Raw genomic sequence first — 14,401 nt, 5'->3', positions numbered from 1 at the left:
TTTTGGTTAAATATATTAAATCAACTTGAATAAAATTAATTAAAAAATTTGATATAAAAATTGTATAATTATCAAAAATTAAACCTAAACAGTATTTATAAAAATTGTATATATATATAAAAGAAACTAACGATATTATAATTAAAAATTTATAATTTTAAAAAAATTGTAGAAAATTTTAAAAATTTTAGTAATAAAAATGTATAATTATAAAAAATAAAACAATAATATTTCGAAATTTGCAATGCCATATTTGAATATATTTATTTTAGTGATGATATATGAGTTATTACCATATTTTGAAATGTTTACCAAAAATAAAAATCAACACTAAATGTAATATATGAATTATTACTATATTCTAAAAGATTTACAAAAAAATATAAATCAACATTAAATGTAATTATGAATGTCATATTTAGCTATATGTCATTATCAATTTTAGTAATTATGTCATATTTTTTTTGTAAAAGTGATTATAGAGAGAACATGTGGTAAATTGCTTTTTAAATAACATCTAAGGATTTTTTTTGCTTTCAGGCCTCAAATAACATATAGTAGCCCATATATGATAAGGACTTTCACAAAATCCAGTCACCAATCGAGTTAGCAAGTTATATATAGAGAGAGTATTTAAAAGTTGTGAGGTTAAGTATCTTTGAATGACACACTTAAATATAATTTGTTTGATTTTTTGTTAATAGAATGGTCAATGAATTGAATGTTTCCTACTATTTTAGTGTCATCTGAAGATATTCGACAAATTTAAGTATTCTAAAAAAGGAAATTAAGATTTACAATATCATAAATGAAAATTTGGTCTTATCGTTCAGTGCAATATTTAGTTGCATTCTTACCTTAATTTCCCAAAGAAATATTGACTTGCTAGTGAATTGATAAGATTGTCATTAAACCCTAAATCAAGGAGTCAAACATGAATATTTTTAAATTAATAGCTTTAAAATACAAAAGGAATTGTAGGACTGAAAAATCTAAAACACATAGAAAAGATGGTTTTGACTTTTGATCTGTAAGCCTCAAATGTTTAATTATTAGTTTATGGAAGATGTTTGCAGCCTTTAAAAAAGTTTATGAATTTTGGATAATAGCAAAAATATTTTTAAATATAATAATTATAAATACTATATTTACTCTCGATTAAAAAATAGGAGTACTGTTTTTTAATAAGAAACCCAAATAACATGGTCTTTTAAAAAAAAAAATTCGAAAAGCTAGCTATAAAAATTAGTCTCCCTAATTTTCAGGCAAATAACATCTACAAAATCTTGATAAATATGGTGATTTCCGAAACTAAATCTAATTAGAAGTGTATATTTCCTAAACTAAAACAATTCTAAAAACTACAAAATATTTTAAGGTTTTAGATAATGATTTTAAAAAGAAGAGAGAAAAAGACGTGTTGGTCAGTGTATATAAATACCCTGTTCTAGTCTTTTAGAAACGGACAACCCAAAAAGGAGCATAACAAACAAAAAAAAAAACAGAACAAGAGGACGAAAATGAAGCCAATGACAATGCTCTTCTGTCTCATCACGATGTTCCTAATAGCCTCCGCATATTCCAACACGGTGATGCGTCTCGACATGACGCACCGCGACACACTCTCCCCGATACATACACCTTACCATCGCATTGAAGACATTTTCGGCGAGGACAAGAGGCGTCACAGCCTCATTTCTCAGAAAATAAAAACAACCAAAAGTGGAGCGAGAATGTCTCTGGGATCAGGTTTCGACTTCGGAGCCGCGCAGTATTTCTCGGAGATTATGGTCGGAACGCCGGCGAAGAAGTTCCGGGTGGTGGTGGACACAGGGAGCGAGCTGACATGGGTGAATTGTAGGTTCCAAGGTAAAGGAAAGGAGAACCGTGAAGTCTTTCGAGCAGAGGGGTCGTCGAGTTTTAAAACAGTTGGATGCATGACAAAGACTTGCAAGGTTGATTTGATGAACCTCTTCTCCCTCTCCATTTGCCCTACCCCTCAATCTCCATGCTCTTATGATTACAGGTACATGTCACATAAATAATCTCTCTTTCATTGGTCGTGATTGCATTCTTGATCCATAGTCAAAATGTGATTAGGTAGAGTTTATTTAAGGATAAACAATCTGATTAGCTTGTTTGTTATGACTTATATACCAAAGAGGTATTGTGTGTGTGTTTCATTTCGTGGTGGTGATTACAATATAGATCCGTAGTCAAAATGTGATTAGGTAGAGTCTAATCAGGAGATGCTTAGTATAACAATGTTGCTTAAATATGTAGTGGTTATATGCCAAAGAGGAAATGATGGTGATGGTCATGAATGAGAGAAGAAGAGGGACCTCTCTCTATTATTACCGCATCCTTCTCGCTGTTTTCTCCAACTATCTAGAGAACTTGCTGGAGGCATAGATTTAGATGCAAGTGTATGTAAGGGATAAGATGTGAAATTAAATGTCTTGTTACTATTCATTACAGTACATAAATGTCACTTATTGTAACTTGTGAGTTAGGTTTGCCTTTTGAGTAATAGATAAAACTCTAGCCTCTCTTATTGTAATAGTTAAACCTAATGCAAATATTCCATGTTTATGCATTCTTACTAATACTAATTTGGATCGTGTGAAACAGATACGCAGATGGGTCAACAGCACAAGGTGTATTCGCTACGGATACATTCACACTTGGCCTCACCAACGGCAGCCCTACTAGTATCCCTGGCCTACTCATTGGCTGCAGCAGCTCCACAAAAGGTGACAGCCTCCGTGCATCGGACGGTGTTCTTGGTCTAGCCTTTAGCGATCAGTCCTTCACTGCAAAAGCCACTAACATCTTCGGAGCCAAATTCTCATACTGCCTCGTTGACCATACTTCCAACAAAAACATCTCCAACTATCTCACCTTCGGTTCTAACCCCACGTCTACCCTCAAACCCCCCGCAAGACGAACCGCTCGGCTTGAACTCAATCTTCTCCCTCCCTTCTACGCCGTCAGCATCGTCGGAATCTCCATCGGAAATACCATGCTCAACATCCCTCCCGTAGTGTGGGAGGTAAGAAAAGGTGGTGGGACCATCTTGGACTCAGGAAGCAGCCTCACGTTCTTGGCTGATGCGGCGTACAAGGCGGTTGTGTCGGGGCTGGAGCGTCACCTTGTCGGCTTGAAAAGAGTCAAACCAGAAGGACTACCAATGGAGTATTGTTTTGATACCAGCAAGTTCGACGATAGCAAGCTGCCGCAGCTGTCGTTTCACTTCAAGGGCGGTGCTCGTTTCGCGCCTTATCGTAAAAGCTACCTAATAGCTACTGCTTCTCCAGGAATCAGGTGTTTAGGGTTTGTGCCGGCCGGAGCTCCGGCTCCTAATGTCATCGGGAATATAATGCAGCAGAAACATTTGTGGGAGTTTGATCTTGCAGCCTCGACCTTGTCTTTCTCTCCTTCTACCTGCCTTTAGATATATTTATCTTGGCGTTTTATTACTTGACAATATTAAAAAATTGTTAGTGAAAGATCAAATAATGTTCACAAAACTGGTTAAGGCATTTTCACTTTAAGATCATTTTCGTTCTTTCTAAATGAATTGGAGTTTCACTCATTTATCCTTTTGAAAAAGAATATTGTAAATATATTTTATTATTAATACTTTTTATTAGCTCTAATAATGTGTTGCACAAAAAAAGTTCTAATAATGTTTGTTATTTTATAATTTTACAAATTTTATCCAAAATAATTATATTTTAACGAACTTTATTATATACATAAATTTAGTCTTTACAAAAATATTAAATTATTTTTAGAAATTTATAATTGTATTATGAAAATATTAATAATTTATTAAAGCATAAAACACAAATACTGAATTAGTTTTGATACAAACAAAACTATATAAAAATTGAAAGATCAATTTATAAATAAAAAGCTCTGCTTGGCTTGACCTTTCCACTCGACTCACTTAGGGTCAGCCTCTCTTGCTCTTGTTCACTCAAGACTGTTTTGTTCAGTCTCTGTTTTTGTTCTCACTCACTCTCTCTCTCTCTCTAAGTGGTGACGTAGAGAATTAAAGGGAATAGTCAATTCCTATTATTCTTTAAAAATTATACTATTTATGGAAAAAATTTCGCTGCATTTGATTCTGTCATTCCTTGAATTTAAAAAAACTATAGAAAAAAAATATTTTTTTATCAAGTGATATGGAACCAAAGGATTAAATATTTATTTTAATTGTTCTTATTCATTCTTTTCCTACTTATTCTTATTCTTATTCTTATTTTAATGGTCATCAGTTAGACTTAGAGCCATTTGTTTTGCATGTTTTGCATTCCTACCTTAATTTTCCAAAAAAATGTTAGACTTGCTAAGAATTGATCACAACTTAAGTAATCTAAACGAATACTGTATTTCTAAATTAATAGCTTTAAAATAAAAAAAGTAATTATAGGACTTAAAAAACTAAAATACATAGAAAACATGGTTTTGACTTTTGACATGCTAGCCTCAAATGTTTTCTTTTTAATTTGCGGAAGATGTTTGAAGCCTTTAAAATAGTTTTTGAATATTGGATAATAACAAAAATATGTTATAAAATAATAATCATAAATAACAAATAAACTCTCGTTGGAAAAAATAGGCTTTTTAATAAGAAACCCAAATAACATGGTGTGTTTTTGTTTTTATTGTAGCTACAAAAATGAGTCTCCCTTTTTTTCAGGAAAACCACATTTTCAAAATCTTGATATATATGGTAATTTCAGAAACTAAAACAAATCTAAAAACTATAACTCAATCAAGGTTTTTTAGATTTATGATTAAAAAAAGAATAGAGAGAGAAAGGCGTGTTGGTCAATGTATATAAATACTCTGTTTTAGAAACGGACAACCCTAAAAGGAGCAAAACAAAAAAAAAAACAGAACAAGAGGACGAAAAAAATGAAGACAACGACAACAATGCTCTTGTGTCTCATCACGATGCTCCTAATAGCCTCCGCACATTCCAAGGAAGAAACGGCTATGCGTCTCGACATGAAGCACCGTGACTCACTCTCACCGAATCCGTCACCTTACCATCGCATCGAAGACATTATGGGCATGGACCAGAAGCGTCACAACGTCATTTCTCAGAAAATAAAAACAACTAAAGGTGGAGTGAAAATGTCGCTGGGATCAGGTTTCGACTACGGAGCGGCCCAGTATTTCTCGGAGATCATGGTTGGAACGCCGGCGAAGAGGTTCAGGGTGGTGGTGGACACAGGGAGCGAGCTGACATGGGTGAATTGTAGGTTCCATGGGCAAGGGCCAGAGAAACTTGAGAATCGTCATGTCTTCAGAGCAGAGAATTCGTCCAGTTTCAGAAAAGTTGGATGCATGACGAAGACTTGTTCGGAAGATTTGGCTAAACTATTCTCCATCGCTATATGCCCTACCCCTAGAACTCCATGCGCATACGATTACAGGTACACGGATAAAGAAACTCTCTTTTAGTGGTTGTGTTTGTATTATCTACGAAAATCTGTTCGGATTTAGTTAGGTTATTTCGGTTTTTAGTTCAGTTCGGGTAATAATTATAAGAACAGGCTAATATCCAATAAATTTTTGGTTTCAATTCGGTTCCGTTTTGTCGATTAGTTTTAGATATTCGAGGGTACAAAAACAGATATTTTTCAGGTTTTTAGATTAAAAAATTGGATAATTCGGATAAATTTTAAATTTTTGGATAAAACTATTTGAGTAATTTGGTTTTAGGGTAATTCGGAAATTTTTAAATACTTTGGATAAAAAATATTTGGGTAATTCGGTTTATAAGTAATATTTTTAGAAAATTTGCTAATTTTAATACTATATATAATTGTTCTCGATTCAGTTCACTCCGGTTTCAGTTTTTGGGTTATAGAAATATAGGAACCGTTCAATCATTTTTGAATATTGTTCGGTTTTGGGTTCGATTTTTTCGGTTCTCGGTTTTTATGCCCATGCCTAAACATGAGGGAGACATAGAGTTAGATGCAAGTGTATGTAAGGAGAAGATGTGAAAATTAAATGTGTCTTGTGCTACTATTCATCACAGTATATAAATGTTACTTATTGTGACTTGGGAGTTAGGTTTGCCTCTTTAGTAATAATCCATCCATGTTTTTTGCATTCTTACTTAGATTTGGTGTAACAGATATGTTGATGGATCATCAGCACAAGGTGTATTCGCTAAGGAGACCTTCACTCTTGGTCTCACCAACGGCAGCGTTACTAGTATCCGTGGCCTCCTCATTGGCTGCAGCAGCAACTCCGAAGGTGGTGCCAGCTTCCGTGAAACAGACGGTATCCTTGGTCTAGCCTTGAGCGATTACTCCTTCACTGCAAAAGCCACTAACATCTTCGGAGGCAAATTCTCATACTGCCTCGTTGACCATACCTCACACAAAAACGTCTCCAACTATCTCATCTTCGGCTCTACCCCCTCGTCTACCACCACCAAAGCCCCCGCAAGACGAACCACTCGGCTTGATCTCAGTATCCTTCCTCCCTTCTACGCCGTCAACATCGTTGGAATCTCCATCGGAGAGGAAATGCTCAACATCCCTCCACAAGTATGGGGCGTAAAGAAAGGTGGTGGGACCATTTTGGACTCAGGAAGCAGCCTCACGTTCTTAGCTGAGGCCGCGTACAAGGCCGTGGTTACAGGGCTACAGCGTCACCTTGTTGGTGTGAAAAGAATCAAACCAGAAGGACTACCAATAGAGTTTTGTTATTATACCACCAAGTTCGACGACAGAAAGCTGCCACAACTAACGTTTCATTTCAAGGGCGGTACTCGTTTCGCTCCTTATCGTAGAAGCTACCTGATAAATGCTGCGCCAGGAATCAGGTGTTTAGGGTTTGTGGAGGCTAAAGGTGAGGCTACTAATGTCATTGGGAATATAATGCAGCAGAATCATTTGTGGGAGTTTGATATTGCGGCCTCAACTTTGTCTTTTTCTCCTTCTACCTGCCTTTAGATTGGTGTTTTATTACTTGACAAAATTAAAATTTTTAGTGAAAAAGTAAATAATGCTATCAAAACTTGTTAGATAGCATTCATTTCCTTAAAATCACTATTGGGCCTTGTAAATAATAGCCTCTTAGTGGGCCGTTGAGAGAGCAGGTTGGGCCCATCACTTCATTAGCTTGGTCTTTACTCGTTACTAAGTTTACCCGCTCTGACAAAGAAGGGCTGCTTCTGTGTTACGGTGTTGAGGAAAGTAGGAATCTGATGCATCGTTGTTTCAGTCTCATGTGCTCTCTTCTCAAAGCATATTTGATGTTTCTTTTTCATTTTTACATTCTCTCAACATTAACAAAACTTGTCGAGTACTCTGTTTTATACCAAAAGTCACATCCTTACTTAAAGACCACATCTTCTATAAAAACATACGATAATGGTAAATATTCAAATAATATCAAGAGTAAATTAGCTAAATATATTAATAAAGGTGGGATATCATTGAATGGAGGGAAAAAAATTGGAGGAATATAGGATATGGAGTGCAAATAGGGAAAAAGTGGTGTATAGAGAGTACAAATTCGCTAATATCAATGATTATATAAACAGAGAGAGTGAAGGAAGGAGGAGCCTTGTCTTTGGAACTTGAGTAAATAATTGAAAGGGTAGAACTGGGAAAGAAGTTATATTTAGGGATGGGGAGAATGACCCAATCCAATGGGCATTGACCAATCCCATCATGGCATCCACTAAAATGATGCAATCATTATTGGTGACAGAGAAGCATCACATGCTTCATCATCATTCTATTTGCTTCTACGAACACCAATCACCATTTTTTTGTTATTGTACTCTTCTTTCAAGTCTCAATACAAATTTTAAAACAATAAAATAAATATCTTGGATAAAAGATCGGATAGAGACGATATTTTGAAAACCCAAGAGGATATTGAATTTTCCCATGCACATTAGTCTTTTTTTGTGGCTAAGAATGCACATTAGTCTTAAGTTATTATAAGATAAGTTAAACTCAAATGAAAATCAATTACTAATTCAATTTGTCACACCACACATACATCAAAAACCCTTATACATGTGATTATAATAAAAACCTCACACAAAAGAAAAAAAAAACACAAACTACACCAGCTACCCCAGCTGGTTTATCTTACATGGCAAATTAAAATCACACAATCCATTTCCTCCTACACCTACATTTGTTGTACACAAATCACCCGAAAGTTGAAAAACACACTTTCAATTAAGTAAATAAATAAGAAATGAGTTCTTTTAGGGATTGGTACTGACGAGAGTGCAAGGAATGTGACGGTAACAAGTGAGCAAGTGGTCATTGGTTAGACCAGCGGCTTGCATGAAGGAGTGAACCACAGTGGGACCCACGTACCTGAAGCCTCGACGCACCATGTCTTTGCTTATGCTCTCCGACTTGGATGTCTTGACCGGAATCTTGTGGCCAAACTTGTAGTTCGTGGAGATGGGTTTGTGGTTCACAAAACCCCAAATGTACTTCTCTAGCGACTCGAAGTTTTTCTTGATCTCTAGGATCTTTGTTGCGTTCTCCACAATGCCTCTCACTTTGCTCATCTCTATCTTGTATTCGGTGCTTATTTCATTCATCTCTTTCTCGCTAATCTTTGCAACCGCTTCCGCTTCAAACTCCATAAACGCTTTCCTGAAGTCATGGCGTTTTCTCAAGGTTGAAGTCCAATCGGAGCCTACTTGTGCGCCACTTAGGGTTAGCAGTTCGAACAACGTCCTGAAATAGAGATAATTAGTTTATTATTTGGATAAAATGAAAATGTGTTGTTTATATATAGTAAGATATAAAAAACTAAGGAGCAAAAGAAAGCTAATCACTTTTAGTTCCAAATATATAAGGGGATATAGATTTAAGATTAGCAGGTTACCAAATCATTTAGGATTCTATCCTAATTTCCAAGATTTTAATACACTCAATAAACTAAATTTTGTTGCAATTATGAAAAATAAAAGTGATAGTATTAAAATTGTAAGAAAAAAATTATGTAACGCACTTGTCATCATGGACAGGGACTCCCCATTCTTCATCATGGTAGGCAACGTAAATAGGATCAGAATTTTGAAGAGAGACTAATACACCAAGTAAAAGAAAATGGAAAGGCTAATATACCAGAAGTAGGGGTGATGAAGCTGCACCTCTGAGGATGAGGATGAGGGCTAGGGTGAACAAGAGGGACAACTTTGGAGGAGGTGAAATTAGTTAGGGTTGATTTAGATCTACCGTAATGAGCAATCTTCAGCTTCCTTAGGGCTTGTTGTGCAGCCACTTGCTCCCTCCTCACGGCGGCTATACTCCCAGGAGCCTCCGTTATGAGCCAAGAAGAATAGCTTTCTCCTTCTTTAAAACTCTTTGATTTCTTGCGCTCCAAGGTTCCTTTCACTTTAGCTGAACCACCATTGCTCATCACACTGTCCCTCTTGAGAGACTCGGAACGGCCTATAAGGCGATTGCAACTACTTGACTGCAACGTTTCACTTTTGGCCAAACCCATTGTCTCCATTCTGCTCATATTTTCTATGTATCAACTCTTAAGACTTAAGTTATATAAAGAAAGTTATATATGATGTGGAAGAAATAAACTGTATGTTTAGTAAGACGAGAGAAGGGCTGAGTTGCTTATGATAAAATGGAGAAGAGAAGTGGTTGCGTACGTATATATATTACAATGGAGATAGAGAGTTGAAAAGTGTTGTAACTAATGATAATTACATTCTTACAGAGTGTAACATTATTCTAAAACTAAAACCGTGTGGGATATTAAATTATCAAATAACAACAAGCAACAACAAAAGAACAGGAATATGAAAAAAAAATTAGAGGCAGTGGCATGTGCAGAATTTGATGCAATGATGCCATCAAATCACATCCCATGTGACCTTTATTTATGTCTTCCTCAAACTATTTGTGTTTACTTTTCTTTTGGTACTTCAATATTCTTTCCTGTATTATTTTCGGCTTCTATCCTTTATTCATTTTTTGTATCACATTCACATGCACAAAACCATATCTATAGCGTTACTATTCACGCAACTTATTTTTTTGAAGAATAGAAATCACGCAACTTAAATTATCTATTATCAACTTCCCATCTTGAATTTTATTTATGTTTTTTATTTATATTAATTAGTTTACAGAGACAATACAACTCTTTAATGGAAAGTTTGTTTTTCAATTGTTTGTCACCGGATCAATTCTATATATTCATGTGCAATTTTGTATGCATATTGCAGCTTAAACATTTTGCAGAAAAGGAATGGAAATTAGGAAATTTTTTTTTTTGCCAAAAGGTTGAATTTCATATAAAATGATGCTGGTTTGTAAAATATTACAAATTAAAAAGATCATACTAGGAAATTAGGAATTTCAAAAGGACTGTTTAGGATGGATGAGATAAGATAAGAGAGTAAGAGACAGACCATGTGGTTTCACATATCCTATTTCTAAATATCTTATTTTTATCAGTTTTATAATATTAAACACTACCTAATACTCTAATACATATCTTTATTCTCCATCTTCTGTGCCTCGGTGTGGTCTTCCCGTTGCTCCCAAGTCCTTTTTAAATTCATGATATGTTTGCTTCCTCCGTTATGTCCATTCCAATCAAATATCTATTATGCAGAATAATTATACGTTGAATGCCATCTTGTGAATCATTCTTCAGAATAACACAATTGACTTTCTCAACGCTTATGCTAGTTCATGTACAACTAATCAACTATAAGCCTACAAACAAATTAGAAGAATGTGGTTACAGGTGAGAGAAAATGTGACGATGTTGCACGTTGCCTCTTTGCCTTCGCGCTTCGCACGAAGTTTCATCAGCACTTTGCATAATTATTTCCACACGATCAACATCATTGGGGAATACGTATAATTGAATCTTGAAGAACAGAAAAATAAACGTACGTATATATGAATCATAGGAATGTTTTGACCAAAAAAAATAAAAAATCAATCATATGAATGCAATATATAATTGAGTCTATTAGGTCACACTGTTTAGTGGTATGGATTTGGCACTTTTCTTCCCCATGTACAACCTTAGAGCCCTACTAATCCGGCCCATCATTATATGGGCCTTTATGTAAATAGATAAAATTGGAGTTAACAAGCCCAACTTTATGTAATAGAAAGCAATAACGTATACGAAAATAGTGAGAAAATGACAAACTGATTTTGGTAAAATCTCTTTCAGCTTTCAAAACTAGTGACAACAACAAGTGGAACTTATTCGTACAAATTATATACATTTTAGAAAATTAAAAAAAAATTGTAAAGTAAAACTAAAAGGTCCAGCCAAGATCATCCATGGGATTGAAATCCATAGACATTGCTGAAGAAAACATGGAGCCAAAATCAGGATCAAATGTAGAAGAAGAAGGCGTATTAAACAAAATGTCCATGTTGAGATCATCATCTTCAACACCCATCACTGCCTTTTCACTTGAAAACATGGGAGCTTCTTCGTGGATTGGTGCCATTCCATCAACATTTGACCAGTTAGGAATCATATTTTCATCATTTAAAAGACTTGACATGGTATGGTCGATAGGGATCACGGTTTGGGAGGGGATTGTAGTCTGGTTAGGAGATTTAACTTTGTTTGGTTTATTGGAAGAGTAAGGATTGACGTTTGTGATTGAGAAAGTTGTGGTTGATTGATCAAAAGTAGGGTTTGTCATGATGGACTTCGTCTTGCTTGGCTTAGGTGTATTATTACTAGAAGAAGAAGCAGATCTTTTGTGTGAAGGCATGAGGTTATGAGTGGAAGGATCTAAGCCTTGAGAAAGAAGCTTCTTCTTAATGCATGAGTTCCAAAAGTTCTTCACTTCATTATCAGTGCGTCCTGGTAAGTGCTTAGCAATTTGAGCCCATTTGTTACCAAGAATACGATGAACATCAATGATAGTCTGCTCTTCCTCCGCGGTAAAGGATCCTCTCTTCAGATCAGGCCTCAAGTAGTTTATCCACCTTAATCTACAACTCTTCCCACATCTCTGTAATCCTATATACACACACATATAATATATATAAATCATACGTCGAAAATGTAAATGGACCAACATTAATATATAAATAACATGTATCGATATGTTTAATTGTCAATTAGTTTTGGGTTGGAAACTCGCGTGATTCCTATATATATGTAGTCAAAGAGTTAGAGAGAGATGTAAAACCGGCAAGCTTGGGAACAGAACTCCAACTAGGATGACCATGAGTGGTGATATAACGAAGAAGCTTGGCGTCTTCCTCTGGAGACCAAAGCCCTCTCTTCACTTTGTGCTTCCCACAACATCGATGTCCCATTTCATCTCTTTTCATTTCCCACTTCTCACTCATCTTCCTAATTTATATATGCAACATACAAGCTAAGACTCTTGGTGTTAATAAACCACCAGGGTCACTATTTAATTAATTTTCCCTGGGCAGTTTTATTTTCTTTTTCGGATAATTAATCTAATATGATTAACCAAACTTGTGTTGTTTCTCTTTTTCTCTGCGTGTCTTCAAATGAAAGCCTGTTTTAGAGACATTAGCAGTTCACGTCACTTTCCTTGACAAGGAAAAAAAATCCATTCATGTATCTATTTAACTTGTTTTCTGATTAATGATTGTCATACATTGCATGCATGGTTCCTGTAATTATCAATGTAGTTTAATGGAATGGTTTAATACTATATGTTCTTTATAAGACGCTAACTTGCTAAATTATACAGAGTTTTAAGTTTTGATTAGTAACTAGACTTCAACATACATGGCCTGAGTCATTGACTCATTGGTAAGAAGAATAGTAGATATATTATCTTTGGATCATTACTTAATATAGAATGACCCATTGGATTTTAGATTAGTTGTGCACATGATCACGCACCTTTGTAAACTAAAATTCAATACGCATAAACGCAGTATGATATGGCAAATGAAGTAGACTAGTAAAACCAAATAGAAATAAAAAAATGCAGCAGAGTATCATTAACTCTACAAACAATCAACAAGAGTATTAAGATCATCAAATATGTACCTTTAATATATTATTAATTTATTTTCTTCTTTTTTCAAACGAATTTATTAAAAGGCTACTAGAACTCGATCTTCCACCGCCAATGGATCAAGCTTTCTTTGCGGTGATAAATCTTTAGAACCCGTGTTTAAATTTTGACCTAAACTGATATGAACAAAAAGATTATAGGCTTCCCACATGATCGTTATCAACTTATCATGTGAAAGGGTTTTTGCAAATGCGTTACTTTTGGTAGTTTGAATATTGGAATCCATGACTAGTATACGTACTATCTATCAGTAAATACGTTTCATTTACTAACATAATAGTTAAACTAAGAGGTAAAGTAAGGAGCACGATTGCAATATTTTCCGACCTAATCGCAACTACTAGAAAATTGGAGCATGAGAGGAATTAGAACAATCCTTGGAGCTTCCAAATAACACTTCCGCTCAAGTAAGCCACGTACGGTCAAGCTTAATATATGTCTTTAACGCAATCGTTTGTTTGAATCCGTCAAGTTAACTGTAATAATAAACTAATCAATATATGGGTGTCGAAAAGCGGTTAATTAACATAATATATAGTACTAATCCATCGCTGTTAATTACCATATCATGTAAAATCTTCGTATTGATGAAGCTACATATATTTAACTATACCACATTTGTTTTGGTTTTCCATTATACTATAAAGTAGTACTTATCTGGCAGCCTTTCTTTCTTTTAGTTAAATATTTTTTATTTATTGATAAACCCTAATCAAGAGTAAACTGATGGAATAGACCACTTGGTAATCTTTAAATTTTCTATTAAAAAAAACTAAAAAAAAAATAGAGGTAATTGTTGGGCAATTCTGGTATCAATTTGACAACATGAAGTTAGAATGATGTAATACAATTCATTTTGCTAATAAATAACTGGGTAATCATGATTCATGAGTCTGTTTTCTCCAAGACACGTACGTCATTTGATTGTAGGAGTAGTGACTAAGAAGATCTCTGTCTATACCGACTGGTCGTAGCGTTAAATTTGTCTTGGTTTAACATTTTTTCTTAATTAATCATTTCCAAATGTTTAGCTTGACGTACAAGCTTTTATTAACACGAAACATTGTCAACATAACAACACTGTCTTCTGGATCATTTGTTGTGTTAACTACTTTTGTGAATTATTTTGTGTTGAGTAGTTTTTTTTGTAAATTTTAATAAGAACCTGAAGGATAAAACGAGACCTAACTATACAATAACGTTAACTTTATTGATGGACTGAGAAACTTTCAACGCGTTAGGACTGAGAAACTTTCAACGCCTTAGGGCTGCCATGGACTGAGAAACGTTAACTATACAATAACCTAACTCTACAAT

The 14,401-nt window shown here is 34.8% G+C and overlaps 4 protein-coding genes across 4 annotated transcripts; 2 read left to right on the top strand and 2 right to left on the bottom strand.

The window, feature by feature from the left end:
* Positions 1–1,452: 1,452 nt before the first annotated feature.
* Positions 1,453–3,554, top strand: LOC106454117 (aspartic proteinase NANA, chloroplast). The gene is made up of 2 exons (XM_013896295.3): positions 1,453–2,026; positions 2,632–3,554. The coding sequence occupies exons 1-2, from the start codon at positions 1,521–1,523 to the stop codon at positions 3,452–3,454; spliced, it is 1,329 nt and encodes a 442-aa protein (XP_013751749.2). The 5' UTR covers positions 1,453–1,520; the 3' UTR covers positions 3,455–3,554.
* A 1,276-nt stretch (positions 3,555–4,830) lies between these two features.
* LOC106345428 (aspartic proteinase NANA, chloroplast) lies at positions 4,831–8,156 on the top strand. Its single transcript, XM_013784625.3, has 2 exons — positions 4,831–5,450; positions 6,161–8,156. The coding sequence occupies exons 1-2, from the start codon at positions 4,927–4,929 to the stop codon at positions 6,984–6,986; spliced, it is 1,350 nt and encodes a 449-aa protein (XP_013640079.1). The 5' UTR covers positions 4,831–4,926; the 3' UTR covers positions 6,987–8,156.
* Positions 7,995–9,676, bottom strand: LOC106452373 (DNA-3-methyladenine glycosylase 1-like). Its single transcript, XM_013894467.3, has 3 exons — positions 9,141–9,676; positions 9,025–9,082; positions 7,995–8,747 (listed from the first exon to the last, which is right to left on the bottom strand). Exons 1-3 carry the CDS (start codon positions 9,538–9,540, stop codon positions 8,261–8,263), a joined length of 945 nt encoding a protein of 314 aa, XP_013749921.2. The 5' UTR covers positions 9,541–9,676; the 3' UTR covers positions 7,995–8,260.
* A 1,532-nt stretch (positions 9,677–11,208) lies between these two features.
* On the bottom strand, positions 11,209–14,018 carry LOC106345427 (transcription repressor MYB6). Its single transcript, XM_013784624.3, has 2 exons — positions 12,212–14,018; positions 11,209–12,039 (listed from the first exon to the last, which is right to left on the bottom strand). Exons 1-2 carry the CDS (start codon positions 12,372–12,374, stop codon positions 11,318–11,320), a joined length of 885 nt encoding a protein of 294 aa, XP_013640078.1. The 5' UTR covers positions 12,375–14,018; the 3' UTR covers positions 11,209–11,317.
* Positions 14,019–14,401: the final 383 nt, after the last annotated feature.

Source organism: Brassica napus, chromosome A5, assembly GCF_020379485.1.
Source record: "Brassica napus cultivar Da-Ae chromosome A5, Da-Ae, whole genome shotgun sequence".
NCBI classification, from domain to species: domain Eukaryota; kingdom Viridiplantae; phylum Streptophyta; class Magnoliopsida; order Brassicales; family Brassicaceae; genus Brassica; species Brassica napus.
Note: the sequence above shows the minus strand (reverse complement) of the source record. Positions and strands in the feature narration are given on the sequence as shown.

Bases quoted from the DNA above. Each gene is read 5' to 3' on its own strand.
- LOC106454117 (XM_013896295.3), top strand. From the start codon at position 1,521: ATGAAGCCAATGACAATGCTCTTCTGTCTCATCACGATGTTCCTAATA. The intron at 2,027-2,631 runs GTACATGTCACA...CGTGTGAAACAG, and splicing joins CCATGCTCTTATGATTACAG to ATACGCAGATGGGTCAACAG.
- LOC106345428 (XM_013784625.3), top strand. From the start codon at position 4,927: ATGAAGACAACGACAACAATGCTCTTGTGTCTCATCACGATGCTCCTA. The intron at 5,451-6,160 runs GTACACGGATAA...TTGGTGTAACAG, and splicing joins CCATGCGCATACGATTACAG to ATATGTTGATGGATCATCAG.
- LOC106452373 (XM_013894467.3), bottom strand. From the start codon at position 9,540: ATGAGCAGAATGGAGACAATGGGTTTGGCCAAAAGTGAAACGTTGCAG. The intron at 9,083-9,140 runs GTATATTAGCCT...TTCAAAATTCTG, and splicing joins CTTCATCACCCCTACTTCTG to ATCCTATTTACGTTGCCTAC. The intron at 8,748-9,024 runs GTGCGTTACATA...TCTCTATTTCAG, and splicing joins GTCCCTGTCCATGATGACAA to GACGTTGTTCGAACTGCTAA.
- LOC106345427 (XM_013784624.3), bottom strand. From the start codon at position 12,374: ATGAGTGAGAAGTGGGAAATGAAAAGAGATGAAATGGGACATCGATGT. The intron at 12,040-12,211 runs GTTTTACATCTC...GTGTGTATATAG, and splicing joins TTCTGTTCCCAAGCTTGCCG to GATTACAGAGATGTGGGAAG.